General features: G+C 51.1%; 1 protein-coding gene across 1 annotated transcript in view; it reads right to left on the reverse strand.

The window, feature by feature from the left end:
* IQSEC3 (IQ motif and Sec7 domain ArfGEF 3) overlaps nt 1–18564 on the reverse strand; it is a 105959-nt gene that overhangs the window by 54813 nt on the left and 32582 nt on the right. Inside the window, exon 2 of the mRNA XM_008160665.3 lies at nt 17669–17752. Within this exon, the coding sequence (XP_008158887.2) occupies nt 17669–17752 (84 nt within the window). The remainder of the gene's footprint in view (nt 1–17668; nt 17753–18564) is intronic.

An 18564-nucleotide genomic window follows, 5' to 3' on the forward strand; every position in this document is an offset into this window, starting at 1 on the left:
TGTTTCTAAATAGCTGTGAGGCTTTGAGTAATTCATGTCCTCCTCCTGGGTCAGTTTCTTCACCAGTCACATAAGGGAGTTTACTCCTCTCTCAGGACCCTTCCAGCTCAGCCATTTTAGGAGCGTGGGTTGCAGTGCCGAGACCTGTCCAACCAGGCCCACCAATTCCAAGGTTCTAGCTGGTAGAACCAACTCTCACCTATGTGCACAGGGACCTGAGAGACTGTGGCCCTCACAGGTATATGATTAAGAGTGTAGAAAGGGGACCCTGTTCTTGCCTTCCTTCCTTAAACTTCTCCACAGACTTGTGTGGTAGAAGGTGACTATGGACACCCAGGACTGCTATCATCAGTATGGCAAAGTTTAAGGTTATTTAATGGAGGGCAAAGAACATTGGCTTTGATTTCAGGAAGACCTGGGGTAGAACCCTGGTCTGCTACCTACTACGTGACCTTGAGCAAGTTACCTAAACTCCTCATCTACAAAATGGGCATCCTAATAACTCTTTTGCAAGATTGCTGTGAGAAATAAATATAGTCTGCAAGGCACCTAGTACAGTGCCTGGCACACAGTAGTCCTTGATAAGTGGTGATGGCAGTGGTGGTTGTATTCTGAGCTGGAACCCTACAGCATGGAATCTCAAAAGAATCCCAGAAAAATAGCACGGAGAATTCCTAAGTGAAAAGGGTTCTCAACATTTAGTCTTCCTGCCAGCCTTCATGAAACAGAAACAATAGAATTTGTGTGTTTTTTATCATACCTCCTGGCCTTTCCCAGCCCTCCAGACTAACGCCCAGCGTGTTTAGGGAGAAGACTGAAGATGGGCTGGCTTCCTTGAGGCTTCCTCCCACCTCTGTTCTCCATCCATGGGAGCAGCAGCACAGTGAAGGGCCTTGCTCTGGAATGTCACCAAGTCATGGGACCCATAGAATCCCCATGGCCTCTGAGGAATCCGTGTATATCCACCACCTATCGGCCATCCCTTTAACTGTAGCCACCACAGTGTGGGCATCCCCTGGGTGGGCATTTGTCCAGTGCCTATTGTGTGGATTTGTGCTTTGGTCACTTTATCAAAGAGCAGTGGAGGCCTGAGTGTTCAGTACCTCTCTTTAAAGGCTGAGCACCAATAGAATGTTCCCAGCCTCTATTTCCCTCTCTGCACGCCATCTATAAAAATGGTCCAAGGAAAGAGGTTTTAATCTTCATCTTAGGCTGTCATAGCTGGAAGGACTATCTCCTTCAACCCATAGTCTCTTATGGAATTTGCAGACCATTGTTCCAGCTCCTGGGACATCATTCCTCCCAAGACACAGTCTGTGTGTCCCTTAAGCTTCCAGAGTTTGCTGGGCTGATCTCACCTCATGAAGCTGCCATCCTAGTGGGTCAGATTCCAGGCAGCCTGGCTATTGAACAATTATCATTTGGAATTTACTCTGTGACCTGCATAGCTTCTTGTAGCCCCTCCCTTGAGCTGCTGGAGGGGGATCCTGATGATCGTAGCTGTGTTGGGCTCCATGTCCATCTCCAGAAACAGAATCGTTGAATGGCAGTCCACTAGCCTGGGGACACTTAAGGTCACTGCTGACATATGGGGGATGCTAGTCACAAGAGTCTTCCCTGGGTTAAGGCACCCATTTGAGAAGGTGAAAAGTAGAATGTGAGTGGCACCAAAGTAGAGGTTCTTAGAAGGCTTTGGTTGTGCCCACGTGATATTAGGCTGATACATATACAGGAGCCCGGGGCCATCCATGGAGGTTATTCTATGCATGAGAACACCGGATTTGGGTATGGGAAATGAATGTCTTTGAGAAATTAAGAAAACAGGAGTTGCTCAGAAAAATATGTACGTTGGAGCTGAGCATCACACTGGGGGAGGGCCACTCATTGGAAAGCCAGCTCGTGCTCAGAAGGATGCTGGGTGCCTGCTAAGCACGCCAGTCCTGGTGCATATGCGACTGCCCTGGTGCTCCAGTGACCACTCCAGCCTATCTACCATGTCTGCTACCATAGTTGACTTCCTACAATGCAGATGCTTTGATATCAATTCTCTGTTCAAAACCCATCTGAGACTTTCCAGTGCAGTACTGCTGGGATGAAGTCCACCCTTGCGACACTCAGGAGCATTCATGATCTTACCACAACCTCCCTTTCCAGCCTTATCTCTACTGAGTGACTAACCACTCTGTCCACAATGAAACTCTCCCCAAATCTGCCAAGCCCTCTCAGACCACCATGCCCCTCACATGACTTCCTTCTGCCTGAAATGCCTTCTCTCCATGCCCTTACCTTTCCACCTACTCCTTTCTTTGACTTTGACTCATTCATTGCCCCCAGAAAGAATCCATCCACCCTCCAATGTGCTCTAATAATTCTAGGCACTTGCCTCTATTCCAGCAACAACCATTTCGCACTCTAATTTTTCAATGAAGTGTCTGTCTTTCTCCTCCCCTAGACTGTGCCATACACATCTTTTTCTCACAGGTGCTTATCACAGTGGGCTGGCTCATGAAGCATGCTTAATAAATGTTAAGTGAAAGGATGGATGGACATGTGGGTCGATGACTATCATTTAATCTGTACTACTTTCCCAAGGGCAGAGCTACTGGGTTGGGTTTGGTGATGCAAGCTTCAAAGAATGACTTCCTTACTCAGCCACAAAAACAAAAACAAAAACAAAAACAAAACGAAATCTAAAGAACAAAATAAAGAGTGACTTTCTGTTCGGCTTTGGGAGTGCTGCTGGAGCCTGCCGTCAGCAGTCAGCCCCTTCCGCTACCTCAGGGCTGTCTCAGCTGCAGAGAGCTGCTTGGCCCAAAGTCACGTCCTTCCCAGGGCTGTCTGCTATTAATGACTAATTGAGGTGGTGATACAAAGCCTCAGCCATTTCGATCCAACATGGAGTAAGTTGATAGGTTGTTCTTATTCCAGAGCTCGGGGAGGACTGGCCACGTCTTCTGTTGCACTTCCGTTGCATTTGCGTTCTCCCTTTGCCCCGCTGTGTTCCTCCCCGCCCTTCCATGGGTGTTGACCCCAAGTGCATCCCCTAGTAATCATTCGGCACCCTGAGCTCAGAGTCCGCTTCCTGAAGAACCCAGTCAGTGACAGATACCCAGCTTTTCATTTCCTTCCTTTTCCTCAACAGCAGGATTACCCTGGTCTCTCTACCCCCAGATCTGTGAACATTTCTGGGTTCACATACCTTTGTTAAGAACTCTGGGCTCTCTTCCTAGAAAAATGCACATTATTTCATACATGCCAAATTTTACCCCCACGATCAGAGGCCTTACAGACTCCGTGGAACCAGGCTAAAAACACTGTTCTGAAGAGGTGATCATGGATTATCTTCCATATGCTGAGGACAGAGTGCCAAGGGCTGCAGGCAGCTCTGCTCATACAAAGAAAATGTTTGTACCACACACCACAGAGCCTCCAGACACAGGCCACTGCTGTCCTCAACCCTGAGGGAATCCTCCTTCACAAGTAAGAAAGCCTGAGTGGCATGAGGCCCCTGGCTCAGCAACTTACTAACTGGGTGACCTTGTGCAAGATACCTTACTTTTCTGCTCCGCAGTTTTCTCATTTGCAACATGGGGATGTAAATATCTCTCTTCCAAAAGAGAGATGAAGGGAAATGACTTCCTAGATTGGCATGTGGGCCCAGGGGAAATGGAGCCTTTCCGAAGGAGGAATGAGGGAGAAGGAGGGCACCTGTCAGGACCCCGGCATCTGCCAGGAAGCTGAGTCCCTGCAGAGGAGCTGGAGGGGCCAGAACTGAGGCGCTGTATGAGGGTGAGGCGAGGGTCTGGGCTCCGCTTGGAGAGAAGATGTCAGGGGCGGGGGCACAAAGGTGGAGAAAGGAATGAGGAGGACCAAAGGCCCAGCTCTGAGGCTTGTTGGTACTGATGGTGGTGGGCAGGTTGTGGGAGTGGGGGGAGGGGCTGCCTTCCCATGGGCACAGTGGCTAGAACAGTAATTACTAGAGACTTGCTACGGTGTTTTGAAGGCCACAGGCCTCCTCAGGCTGGAAGATTCCCCCGCACTAGATTATCCCAGAGTCGGCCAGCTCTTCTTAAAGCTCTTCCGGGACGAAGAAACGAGGCATTTTCCAGACAAAAAGCTAGTAACATGCCTCACATCTCGAGATTTTTCAGCCTTTACTAAAACACATCTTTCTCTCCCTTGTCCGAATCAATAAAGTGATCTTTGGTGGTCAGAATAAGGGAACAAGGGAAGCCAGGCACCCTTTGAGGTTCAGGTGGTACTGGGGAGGGTTGAGGTGAACCGAGGGCCAGGGTTAAAAACAAATCCACTCTGTGCTGCTTCAAAGCACAGGCTGGAAATGCTGCTCGAGGTGGTGGAGAGAGCACTGGGAGTCCAGTGACCTCTGCTCGCAGCGTTCACATAACCTTAGGTATCGTCTTCTCTCTGGACCTCTTTGCTCATCATGAAATGGGCAGTTTGAGCAAGTTGCTGTGACATCTGGAAGGAAGGAGGGCCAGCCTCCTCCCTCTCCCCTTCCTCTGCGCTGGCCCAGGGCCCACACGCGCCATCCCTGTGACGCCCACCAGTCAGCCCCCCACACCCAAGGACACAGCACCGGCCGCCCCCTGCCTCCCTACGCCATTTAATCCACGCCAGCACCTCCTCCGGCCCTGGCTCCGTGACCTCCATTCGCTGAGCTGAAAGCCAGGTCTCAGAATAGAAACCCCTGGAGGAGGGCGGCTGTGGCTTTCTGGGCTCATCCACTTGCAGACGCTGCCCTGACTTCATCCGTTTTGACAGAAGAGCCCCCTCCCACCTCCCAAGGGCCCGGAGAGAGTAAGTTATTCTCTCTCCTGTCGGCTCCTTGGAGACTCCCACCTTTGGTCTCACGGCTGCTCCAAAAGGCACTGGCCAGTCTGGTTTGTCTGTAGGGCTTTCTGTCAAAGGGATCTTAGCACTTCTCTGAGCTTGTGCCTGCCCCACACCCAGGCCCACAATACCAAGGGGCTCACTCCAGGTGGGCAGCCTGTGCCCAGATGTCCAATGTGGGAGCACCCCTGCTTAGCTCACTCCATAGTGGAACATTAGCCCCTGGCACGCCCCAGAGAGGCCTTATCTAGAAGCTTCCTCAGGACAGCTCCCTCACAGGCTCCCCAGCTGGCCACACTGACTAATGCCATCTTATTGCCCCCAGAATCCTAATATTTTTGAGTATTTTATTTTCTCACAAATAGGCATGGATCTGGTAGCAAAATCAAGCTCTATGGACATCCTCCCTGTTCCCTGCCCCCTCCACACACACACACACACACACACACACACACACACACACACACACAAGACACAGTTTCACAAATGCATGCTTCTCTCACCCAGGCACACAGGCTCAGTGTACACCCGAGTGCACCTGGCGCACTTTTATGTGTGCTGTGTTATTACCCCTAAGATAGGATATTTCCTCCTCCCAACGTTCTCATCTCACCAACCTTGAGATGAAGCTCCAAAATGGCTCCCCTTCAAACTCTCCCGGAACACACGACCTAAGTCAGCAACAACTGGTACAGGCAGCACCTAATATTTACAGCCCAGTGAACTCTGGTTTTCATTTCATTTTTCCTTTTATTATGGAGTAGTCTATAGTGTGAATATGAATAACATACATGAGGTATAAAGGAAAATACACACCTGCACCCAGCTCGAGAAATCGCCCATCAGAAGCCTTAATACCTGTGTATTCCTCCTCCCTCCTCAGAGGAATCCCTGTACAGCATCCATGTTCATCATTTCCCAGCTTTCCCTTCAGGGCAGAGTCCCTTCCGTCTCTGTGTAAGCATGGTGGCTGCTTGGCAGGAGCACACGTGTGCACAGTGTGCTGGGTGGGAGGCTCAGGAACACTCCGGGTCTGGCAGCCCTGAAAGGGGTCAGGAAGCCTCTCCTATGTGGTGGCAGGACTGCAGAGATGGCCCTGGTCTGACCGCAGCTGGGTGTGCCCATTACTTCAGCAAGGAGGACTTTCAGAAAGAAAATGGACTTGTCCCTTAAGGACCCCCCCTCCCCGGCTGCCCCTTTGTGGCCTGGGTGTGTCATGATCTCCAAATGGACCATGGTGACTGTCGGGAGCCACGGGGGTGAGGCTGGCAGAGGTGTGCTGAAGAGAGACATCAGCTGTTTAGCATCTGGGAGCTGGGTCCAGGGTGTGAGAGCCTCAGGGGTCCTTGCAGGGAAGGAGCACATGAGGCTGCGGGCAGTGTTGGCCAACTCATGGTCAGGGGCAGCACTATGGCAGCTCCAAGTGTGGGCTCAGGGCCGGCTGCCTGGGTCTGAATGCTGGCTCTGCCTTCCACCTACTGTGTGGCCTTGGGCACATTGCTTAACCTCCTTGTGCCTCACTTTCCTTTCTATGAAAGAATTAGGGAGTGATATATGTCATGCACTCAGTAAGCCCTATAGAAGTAGTAACTATCTTTTTCTTTTTTAGAATTTCCAACATGCTATTTTGCTAAATAAGGAAAACTGTTAAAAGTGCTCTTTAATTTTCCTATCCTATATAATAAAGAGGTAATATGCAAATTAACCCTCACGCCATCACAAGATGGCTGTGCCCACAGTGGAGGCGGGGTTCCCGTAATGAGCAATCAGCAGGGACCTGAGGCTGTATGGCACCAGGCTGGGGCAGGGGACCTGAGGCGGGGGGGACCTCAAGGTGTGCCCCCCACCCCGGCCCGGGCCTGGGGACCTCAGGCCATGCCCCCTGCCCCATTGCCAGGCTGGGGGACCTCAGGCCATGCCTCCCACCTGGTGGGGCTTGATGGGGGACTTCAGGCCATGCCCCCCACCCAGTGGGGCTTGATGGGGGACCTCAAGGTGTGCCCCCCACCCCAGTGCTGGGCCGGGGACCTCAGGCTGCTCCCTTTGCCCCAAGCCAGGGGACCTGAGGCCACACCCCCCACCTGGCAGGGCTTGACGGGGGACCTGAGGCTGCGCCCCCTGCCCGGTGCCAGGCCAGGGGACCTGATGCTGTGTCCTCCCCTCCCCCCAGTGGGTCTTGACAGGGGTGGAGCTGGCCGGGTCTGGATCTCACCCAATGGGGTTGGGGCCAGCCATGTCTGGGGCTCACTGATTTCGAGGTGCATGCAGGTGGGCGGAGACTTGACTCTGGGTCCTGCGGCGCACTCCTGACTCTGACAGGAGGAAGATTTTCATATACATTTTACTAATTTTCTTTCTTCTCTGATACTTCTATTATAGAGAAAGGGCAAGTAGCAATATTAAAATATTTCCTCTAATTAACTCCCTTTTAATGTGCACGAATTTTGTGCACTGGGCCACTAGTTTATATATATAAAAGCCTAATATGCTAATCATCCCTCCAACCTTTGGACTGTTCGACCAGTCGCTATGATGGGCACTGACCACCAGGGGGCAGATGCTCCAACTGGTAGGTTAGCTTGCTGCTGGGGTCCGGCGATCAGGACTGGGCAAGACAGGCCGGACACGCCCTGGAGCCTTCCTGCAGTCCCTCTCCGGCCCCGATTGATCATGCACTGGTGTGGTCCCTTAGCCTGGCCTGCACCCTCTTGCAATCCAGGACCCCTGGGGGGATGTTGAAGAGTTGGTTTTAGCCCGATCCCCACAGGCCAGGCCAAGGGACCCCACTGGTGCATGAATCCGTGCACTGGGCCTCTAGTAATATTATAAAAGAATATGAAAAGTAGGAAGGATGTAATTTCAGAATAAAAAACAGTCCTTTAACTTGAACTATCATTTTTTATGTTCTTGGTGTTTTGTGCTAGAATTCTTTAAATGGAGAAGTACTGGACTTTTCTCTATGGTGTAATTACTGAAGCTCTGAGCTAGAGATGATGCCAAGGGGAGCTCACCAGAAGGCAGTAAGGGCTGGGAAGCAGCAGACTGTAACGAGATGAGATTGAGAACCAGACAGACCCACTGTGGTTAAAATCTGGCCATTCCCTATAGGTGTGGCACTGGGCTAGTTGCTTAACTTCTCTGAGCCTATTTCCTCATGTGTGAAGTTCAGATGCTTGCCACATGATTTTGCTGGGAGAGTTAGCAAAATAATGTCCATTAAGCCTCTGGCACCAATGTGATGCTCAGTAAAGGTAAGTTTCCTATTCTAATCTGGGCCAGCTGTGCTTCCCCACCTTCTGGCTCATCAGCGATTGCTCCCTGGAGAACAAAGACCTGGTCTTGTCCTTCTTGGATCTGTCGTAGAGCCCTGTGATGGTGACCTGCACAAACCATGTGTGCACACAGCCCAACCCAGACACAGGGCATGAGACCTGAAGTTCCTTCATTTCACCCTCCTCCTGGTGTAACCCAGGTCAGTCCTACCTCACCCCAGAGTAGATGTTTCTTTGGTCCTGAGCCATTTCCAGGGAAGGATATCCTTCCAGCTCCTCACAGGCTCAGTTTCACTACATGCCAGGGTAGAGGGTCTCTGATGGCCCACAGGTGCCTATGGTGGTTAGGTGTGTGCTTGCCAAAACGGGACACAAGAGATAGAAATGGCAGAATTACCAGTAGCGTAGGATATTACTCTGGACATTCATTAAGTTACTATGGAGCAAGATGCCTACCTGTTTCCCTACAGCCACCTTCCTTATCTTCACCTTTCCTACTGGAGTCCTTCCTAATGTCTAGCTTCAGTCTTCCTTGCTGCAGTAGAAACTACTCAGAGCTTACAGTATGAGAAAGGCCCTGCTATTTCCCACATGTCTGTGGTTTCCAACGTGTTTAGGAGAAAGGGACACTGCAGTACACACTGGCTTTGGGAAGAAGCCTCAGAAATACCAGCTAGGGGAGCCCTCCACAGGCAGGGCAGGAGTCAGTGCCAGGCCATAAACCTTTCCCTGAAGGGTTAAATGGCCTCCTTCTCTTAGGAGAACAGACAGTCAAACTGGCAAGAAGATTTTCCTGATAAAAGTGCCTCTGCTCTTAATCTCATCCCAGCCTGCACTGTGACGGCCTGGTGCAGGGAGAAATCACTTCCTCTCCTGCCCTGACGGCTAGAGACACTCTTTTCCCGCCGTGGCCCTGCTTGATTGTCATTCATCTGGGCCGTTAGCTTCTCTGGCCTCTTCCCCCAATTAGTCCTTCAGTTCTGAGAGCCTCTTTCTCTCTCTGATATTGGGCTCTTTCCAGCCAACACGCTATCTTTCCTGGGCTGGGTTTGAATAGAAACATCTGAAAGACTGCTTCTTCCTCCTCCATGCCCATTGTCCGCCATCCAAAGAAGAGATGAACCCTCTCTGTGAAGGGCATGGCTCAGTGACCCCAAGCAACCTGCAAGGAGTGTATCCCTTGCTGCTTGCCATACCAGGGGCTCTGCCACTAGGTTCTCACGCCCTGAAGTACTCAAGCCATTCTCTCTAAATTGAGTTTCTAGACCCCTTATCCTGGGACTCCTAGATCTTAACTGACTTCCTCCTCTTTGCTTTTGAAAATCCAGTTTTAAAATAGCTAACATTTATTGCATGCTGACTATATACCGGATACCTTGCCATGCATCATCTCATTTAACTCTCCCAACTACCCTAAGAGGTAAGTGGTATTATGATCCCCATTTTACAGATAAGTAAATTGAGGGTGAGAACACTTGGTAATTTTACCAAGGTCACAGAGTTAGTAAGTGGCCAAGCCAGGACTGGAACTGGGATTTGAATCGCTCTGTCTTAAGTTCTCAGCTGCTCCACTTTCTAGCGCTTCCCTGAAGTCGTTCTGAATTGGTCTCATAGCCCAGGGCCGTCCTTTGCCACCTCCTCACCTCTCTCTCCCTTTCCAACCTAGAAGGGAATCTGAGAAAGTCTTCTGGTGCTCAGTCCTCTGTCCTTGGAGTGTTAAGGTCATGCTGACTGTGCACTTCAGCCTCCTTCATCCCCATCGTTTCTGTCCTGGGAGTGAACGCAGTGCACCTCGGTCTAGGACCAATGCTGAAGCCTGCCAGCACCAGGCGGGGGGGAGTGGGGTGAGGGGAGGCCATGCTCTCTCTGTGGCATTCTGGGGGCACATTGACCAGACTGCAGCACTCAAATGTGTGGAGAACAGGGAAAATGAGAGGAGGTGCTTGTGCAAGGACTGCAGGTTACGAGTGAGGTGAGTTTGTTCTCCTTTTAAAAATATCTTTTTATGTTTTAACAATAAGTAAAACAGAGAAAGGAAAAGCCCACGCACTGGCCTATCCAAGGCTTTTTCCCCCCGTATGCTCGTACTAGTCTGCACGTTGCCTTTCTCATCTGCCTCTTGGGCCTACTGTCTGTGTCGTACCACTTGCCCTTTGTTTTGCTTGTGGATGTTCCTGGTCTCCCCACGTGTATGTCTCATCCTTGGCCTGGGCACAGTGCCTTCTATAGAATCGCTGCCAGAGGGGCTTGGGGGTTAGACAGCCCCCCCTCCCCCCATCATGTCATAGCTGAGGACACGGAGGCCAGGGAAGGGGAGGTGGTGCAAAGCCCCAGCTTCATCAGGACTTCTGCCTTGTTCCGCACTTGACCGGCTGTGAGACCTTGGGCAAGGCACCTTTCTCGGGTCCCCGGGCTCCTCTGTTCAACAAAGGGCCGCTGCTCGCCTTGGCTCGCTTCCAGCCGTGACATCCTGAGGTTCTAAATGAACAGACGCTTCTCTTTGCTCCCGCTGGCACCTGTCCTTGCCAGAGACAACAACACATGCCAGTCTTCCCTCAGACACAGCTGTCTTCCCCGTTTTGCTTTTTAATTGTCACAAAAGAAATCTCTGAAAATCTCCCTTCTCAAGCCGCTCCAAGGCCCCTCAGAGGCAGTAATGTCTTTAAGGATGCCTGGTGTGATTAAATCACTCTTGCTACAGAGCAAGATTATTTCCTCTTTTTTTACTTTATAAAACAAATTTAAAACCTCTTTTGTCATACATCAGAAACACTTACTGGAATTATAAATTATGTTCATGGTCATAGTATTGGTTAAAAGATAAATGAATAAGTAAAGATGCCCTTTCGGAGGAGAAAAGCAAGACAAGAAAAGCACAGGAGATGCTGAAAAATCTCTAGGCCTGCAAGGAGAGGTGACTCTCTGGGAATAAAAGAAATATATATAGCCAAAAACTCAAACAGGAAGTTTTCAGTTAATTAAACAAGAATTTGTTTCCCAGAAAATGGTTCAAAACTCTACATGAATGAAGGCTGACTGAACAGCGATAGCATGACATTCCTTGTGGTATATTTCATTTTGTTGTTCTGAAAGTGTTATCTTTAGTTATGTTTGTTTCTTTAAATAATAAAATCTAGAGCTTTTTTTTATCCCTAAAAATGTCATCTGGGTCATCTCTCTTCTCAGCTTGATTGCGCTGACGTGTTTACCTAATTTGCCTGGAGTCTGAAAACAGCCTCATGCACAGAGTGGCCGGGCAGGAAAGAAAGGCCTGGCCTTGTCAACCCTTGGCCTACACGCCAAGTTCTCTCAAGGAGCTGGCCCTGAGCAGCCTGCCACCTGTGGCTGGGAAGCGGGAGCCAGCTGTTCACGCCCCAGCCACACTTGCACTTCCTGTGCCTAAAAACACCTCCTTCTGGTTATCTGACTCCAGTGTAGAAGCTGCCACAGATGCTTGGCTCAAATCTTCATTCTGCAGTTTACCAGACGTATGGACCTTGGATAACTCATTCATTATCTCTGACCCGCAGTTTCTTTGTTTCTAACATGGGAATAATAATAACATTTTATGAGCTTTTAGTGAGAATGACATACTGCTTGTGTAGCACCGAAGCAAGTGCTCCATAAATGACAGCTTGTATTCTCCTTCCCTCTCTCATGGGTGAGGGACACAAAATACAAATAGTGAGAGGAATTCTCCGATCATCTCTAAATGCTGCTGACAGGAAGCTGTCTGTCCTAACTAGCAGCTCTTTGAAGGTGGGCCCCGACCTAGCCTCGCTCACACGGTGTAGCCCTCTGCTCAGCCCCATAGTTTCCTAAGTACGCTCTGGTGACAGCCTGGGCCTCAGGAAAAGACCAGTGGTAGAGGATGGCGCAAGGCCTGGGAGGGAAAACACGCAAGGAAATTGGCTGGACAAGTACTTGACTCCAAACACGAGTTTCACATCCCAGCTGAGGAAAGTCCTCTGAACAAAAGGCCAAACATCATGACAAGACAAAGCTTTCCTAACACTTTCGGGAAGTAGTGTGGGTACCCACTGCAAGGTATCACAGTATTTTGATATCTTTTGTTTTTGTGCCCACTAGTCTGGTAGGGAAGACACAGGTGGAGCCAAAAGCCTGGGAAGGGGAAGTGACAGGCCACACAGTTCCTTGGGGGACAGATTTCACCAGCTCTTGGATCAAATTCTGCCATCTTGTGTGGTCACCCTCAGGTAAGGAGTCCAGCCAAGGTGGACTCTGCTTAACTACACGAGATCCTCAGAAGACTGGCAAGCAAATTTGCTCAAAAAGCCCAAATAAGAAGGAGCAGCCCCTTCCCCTACCCCTACTGTGTCCCACACCAGACACAGTCCTCAGTCTCCAGAGTCCCACGTGGGCGAAGCAGGCAGGACGCTCCACTCCAGGGCAGGGCATGGGAATGTTTACAGCCCTAGGTCAGGTCCCAGGAGCCCAACGCTTATAAAGGCTTCTGGGAACTAACCAATGGCCTGCCCCCACCAAACCCCCACCCCAGGGCTTGGGAGGGAAGCTGAGGCTTCTCTGTGCCTCTAGGGACTGGGAGCAGACAGTTCTGCAGCCCCAGAACAACCCACCCCCTCCTACTGGTGGGTGGGCAGGTTTCCCAGCAGCCTCTGAGCCTCGGATGTGACAAATAGAGTAGGCACTGACACCAAAGCTCCCAAGCCCAGCGGTTTGAAGACTAAACTGTATTGATTGAGAATTTAATTGCTCCATAATGGCTGAGTCAACATGGCGGGTCTATTGATCATGCCTAAGGCAGGCTGGGGAGAGAGGAAAGTCCCCGGATGCACAGGACAGCGCCAGCTAACACAGGGCTCTCCCTGACAGCCATCCTTGGAAGGGTGTCCCTTCCTCAGGGGCCTCAGCCTCTGCTGCACACACTCTTCAGGCTGGTTAGCAGGTGACAGACAAGAGGGGTGGAGGCACCGGGAGGTTCTGGTTAGGGCAGGCGGCTTTCTCAATGAATGTATGCAGTCAGTGGGAAATGCAGGCCACAATATCCTTATTTTTTAATGGGGGCACTGAAAAACCCAGTCCATAGAAAAATAAAACCCCAGAAACCTGCGCACTAATATATTGACAGTGGTTAATTCTGTCTGGCTGGATTCAATTTTTATTTTCTTTATGTTCCTGTATTTTCCACATTTCCAACAACTAGCAAGTGTAACTTGTAATCAGAGAAAATAAGTGTTATTTAGTATTAAATGAAATGTCTCAAAGAACTTCTCCTATGCTATTAAATAAAAAAACTCCTCGCAGCAGCTCTGTGGAAAGAGGTTACGTTTTGGAGTTAGACCTGGGCTCACCTTCCAGCTCCAAACTGAGCCACAGTGGTCCCTCTATCAAGATACCGAACTTCTCTCCTTCCCAGATTCCTTATCTGTCAATGGGAGTAGCAGTATCTCACAGAATTCGGTGAGATAAAATATTGAGAGTGCTCAGTGCAACAACACCGGCGTGTCCAATAGATATTTTGTTGAATAAATATGAGTCTCTCTTCCATCCTGGAGCAGGACAGGGTGGTTGAGAAGGAAGGACCAAATATTGGGGGTGAATCATTTCATTTGCTGGGGCCCAGAATGCCGCCATCCACACTCCTATCCCCTCCTCCTGCTCCCCAGGGCTGGGGGTTGTTCGGTTTCCTCCCTAGCACCTCCTCTCTCTGACCTCCACCCCTCCAGCCTCCCAAAATTGCCCTCATAGAAGCCAGTCTTCCTCATCTTGCCTCATTGCCACCCACAGAGACAAATGGGCTAGATGCCAGGAGGTAGCTGGCCAGCGCCAGGGTCATTGTTCCAAATGTCACTGAGAGCCTGAGAGGGAGGGTCCCCCCCCTCCCATAGAAAGTAGGGCTGCAATTACTTCTCTATTCAATTCCCCAGAATAAAGCCCTGCCGTCAGCTAGCAGCGGGAAGGAGCTGGGAAGGGGGATAAAAGAGGCTGGCACGGCCTGCTGCCCCCTGGCTGGCTCTGGGCCCAGTTCTCACCTGAGGGTCTATTACCCTGGTAAGCATAGGCTGTTGCCTAGGGATGTGTGAGCCTAAGCACAATGGAGCCCATGATAACGCTGTGCCAGCCCCATAACTGTTCCATTATACCCAGGACACAATGCCTACCACTCAGCCTCCCCTCTGTAGACAGCCGCTCCCGGACTTGCTCTTCCCACTTCTGGGAGCATCACCTCCTGGCAGGCTCCAGGTCCCCAGAGAGATTTCTCCTGAGCCCATCCCTCAAAGGCTGCTCCACAGGTGGCTGGGGGAGGCTGTGCTAGCACACACTAACAGGCTGGAGCTTCCCCCTCTTTGGAAGGAAATGAGGGTCTATCTGGGGCCCTGAGGCTCTCCCCGGGGCTGAGGGTTTGCCTCAGGCAGCAGCAGCAGCTCCTCTCTACCAGGATCAGCTGTGGGTGATAGGCTTACACAGATCAGCTGCCATTGCAGCCCTCAGGGCTTGAGCCCAGTGGCTCATGGAAAGGGATTCTTGCTCAGTCTCACAGCTTGGGGTGGGGGCAGAGAGGAGACAGCCCCCACCCCCACCCCCAACACTTGTGCTGGCCTTGGTCACCACTGGCGTCAGGGTGGTGAGGGGGAAGAAGGTGAGGGGGTCTCTGTGACCAGCTCTGAGGTCACACAAGAAAGGCCCCAATGACCCTAGATCTGATGATTGATTTGGATTCCTTATATTGATGTCTCCTGTAGAGATCAACTGGCTAATTCCCAGAAATGCTCGGAGGAGCTTGAGGCTGGCTGAGCTGGTGGGGAACCAGACTGACCAGTGGGGAGGAGCCTGGCTGTTTTTGGAGGGCTCTGTGACCCGCCCACCCTGAGCTGGCCCTCAGCCTGCTCTCTGACCTCTACTTTCTTGTAGAGAAACTCACCGGGGCTTGAGCTACACTGGAGGCGGGACACCTGGCTAAAGGAGAGGGATTCAGGGCTGTGAAGGAGTCACGGATAGGGTTGGGAGCAGGGATGTTGGGACTCTGATGGGAGAAAATTTATCTCAGGATGGAATTCCCCCAAGAATCCAAGCATAGACAGATCGACTGACACACTGTCCAAAAACATCGAGGTAGCCTTCTTCCAGAGAAGCCGAGAAACTGTCATCAGAGAGACAGACAGACAGACAGACAGGCAGAAACACACTCTAGGAAACTACAAACCAGACAGACAAGACAACTTGGCATACCTGGGAACAGAGACAGACAACAGCTGGACCAACTTGGGTGCAAGCCTCCTGCCCCACCCCGAGGGGAGGGCTGCCAGAGGCAGCACTTACAGGCCCCTCCCTGCACCAAGGTCAAGAAGACCTTCCACCCCACCTCCCTCCCTAGAGCACCTCCACCCAACCTTGGGGCCTGCCCTTCCAGGGGTGCCCGAGATCATAGGTTCCCTACAATCCCACCCGGAATCTTGGGAAATAACCCTATTCCCCTGGAGCCCAGGTGCCATGAGGGCCAGCACCTTCCCCTGCCTCCACATACACCGGCCTCTCTCCCACCCCTTCCTACCAGGAGCCAGACTGCAGGGTGGGTCCAGCAGAAGCGTGTTGGCACGTGGAAGAGTGGGAGGGGTGAGTGTGAGAGAGAGGAAGGACCAAGGAAAACTCAAGGGAAGATTTCTGTTGCTAGGGCCCCTGGCACCGACTGTGTGAGGGTATGAAGTTACCCATCCTCACCAATGCCTGGTGCTCAGGGAGCAACAATTACCTGTCCGCTGAAGTGAGTTGGACTGACGCGGTGGGAGGCAGACTACACAGCTTTCCTTGCTGCTCCTTCGCTGCCAGGGAGGACATTTTTTTGGAAGAAGACTCAGCCGTGTCTGAACAGTGACAGCTCATGGAAGGAGCCAGGGTCCCCTATCTCTTTCCTCCCAGACCACCCTCACACCACTCCACTCTCTGTCCTCTCTCCTTTCTCTCCACTTTCTCCTTCTCCCATTTCTCTTCTTCCTTCCAGTGTCTAGGTGAGCCATTTCCCACTTGGAGGCATTGTGATGTCCTGCTAGATGGGGAGCTCCCCGGGAATCCAAGTGACCTTACTTGTCCTTGTGTCCCGGCACAGAACGTGGCACAGAGACCACCCGGGCATGGCACAGAGCCTGGTCCTTCCCTTTGCCTTCCGTCCTCTAACGTGGTTGGCTGCAGGGAACACCATGCCTCCCGAAGCCCCGGACTGAAGGGTCTGGAGGTGTTACTGTGGCCCCACTGCCATGGTTCCCTCCTCAGAGTCCTGCCTCATGCCCAGTCCCCTCTGACTTCTTTAAGGGAAATGAGTAGTAATGCCTTCCAGGGGGATGTTTTCTGTCCTTAAGCTCGATAGCCATCATCTCTGATTATTATCTAGTTATTTTCCAAGGGAGAAAGGGAACGATGATGGGATTGTTAAATCTTAAACCTGGAAGTGGCGAGCAGGGAGTCAAACGCCGTAAGTGTGCATCTGGGCGTCGGTACTTACTGGCTGTGGGACTGTGGGCCAGTCCCCTGAGTGCTCTGAGCTCACTCGCCTCTCAGGTAAGACAGGGCTTATAAAACCTGCCTGGTCTTGTTCTCCTAAGCAGGTGAGAAGCTCAGTGAGGTTACGTGTAAATGTCATTTTCTAGACAGACCAACCCCTTCATTATACTGATGCGGAAACTGAGGCCCAGGGGAGTTATGTCACTTGCCCAAATTCATTCTGACAACAGGAGACTGTACATGGGGCAAATTTTTGTCCCAAATTGAAGGATCATGACTGAGTGATGTAAAGAACAAGAGAAATGTGCAGAACTGCGAGACAGAAAAATTGGTGGGAAAGAGAAGAAAATGAAGTGGAACAAGGGACAGAGACTGACAGCACACACATCTAGATGAGAGGGAGCGGAAACTGATGGGGGCGGGGAGGAGGCGAATGGAGGAGCAGCAGGGCAGCCAGCTAGATGAATGTGGGAGGAGAAAGATGAAAGCATGATGGAGAGAGAACACAAGGGAAGGAGACAGGAAGAAAGAGGGCGTATGAATAAACCAAAACAAGATGAAGGAGAAAGCTTGGGACAGTGACACCAAGTCTTGACTTTTCACTACTCCCCTTCCTTCCCAAGTTGTCAGATAACTCATCGAAGGTTGAAAAATCCCTGAAATTAAAGTCAGTCATCTTGTCTTCGTTATGGAAGGAGAAAGATCAGGAAGACAAATGGAACTATTCGATGTAAGAGGAAAGTGGGCACTCTCATTGGTTGAGCAACTACTGTGCTCTGTAATTACAGCCACCTTCATTTCCCTTGATGTTTAAAAATGTAATTTACATAGGTCATTTAGAGGGGAGCAGTATAGGAATGGGCATAATGACCTCAAAAGTTGGGAATGGCTCATCTGGGGTCCAGAGGAAGCAAAGAGAAATGGAAGTATGAGAAAGGAAGTAAAAACAAACAACCAACAGCACAAGACTCAAGGAAGAGGCCAAATGGTGCGGTGGTGTGTGCTTTGCTCCGAGGGGAAGGACTGTGGGGTGGGGAGGGAAGGACCATCCACCAAAGACTTCCCACCTTTGGGAGGCCGGGTCTGCGCAGGAGGGCTTCTGCTCGGCATCGGCAGCGGGGCAGCAGAACTGGTGCAGCACGGTCTCATTCCTGAGGGCAGAGCAGAGGAAGAAGGTCAGAGCTCGGCCTGGACAGGCTGGGCCCAGCACGGCTCTCTCACACCAAGGCCTTTCTGCCCTGAAACCTTGCCTCTGTGTCACTAAAGTCGCCAGCACGGATGCTCTGCCATCGAGGCCCAATTCAAACACCACCTCCTGCTTGCAGTGCCCCTGACTTCCTGTCAAGGGAACTCTTCCTCCTTCTGCACCCCCATCCCCTCAGTAGGCTCCTCCAGATGTAGGAGCCATTTGTTTCCTGTCTTTTATCATTATCATAGTTCTTTATTACCCCGTTCCCCACTAAGGTCCGGCAAGGCAGAACTTGTCTACCCACTTGTGATGCACAGAACTGCATACAGTAAACATTTTAACCCTTTGCACTCGCTTGCTTTTTTCTCGAGTCCTTTATTCTAATGCTAACCGTGTCGAGTCACACTCGACATCCGAGTGCAAAAGGTTAAAGCTGATCATATGCAAAGGTACAAAGCACTCACACAGAGGCCTTAGTGTTGCCAGCTGAAAATCCAAGGTATGGTGCTTGATGGATTTGTTTGACACGGATGGGAAAGCAATCCAGGAAGCAGAGACCTGGGCTCCAGTGCCAGCGAGCCAGTTCACCTCTTCTTGGTCTCAGTTTATTCATTGGTGAAATAAGGGAGTTGAACTAGAGAAGTGGTTCTCAACCCTGGCTGCTTATTAGAATCACCAGGAGATTTAAAATCGACCCCTGCCTGGGCCTTACACCCAAGGACTGACTCACTTGGTCTGGCCTGGCTCGGGGGCGGGGGTGGGCACCAGGACTTG

Source organism: Eptesicus fuscus, chromosome 7 (assembly GCF_027574615.1).
Source record: "Eptesicus fuscus isolate TK198812 chromosome 7, DD_ASM_mEF_20220401, whole genome shotgun sequence".
In the NCBI taxonomy this organism is placed as follows: Eukaryota; Metazoa; Chordata; class Mammalia; order Chiroptera; family Vespertilionidae; genus Eptesicus; species Eptesicus fuscus.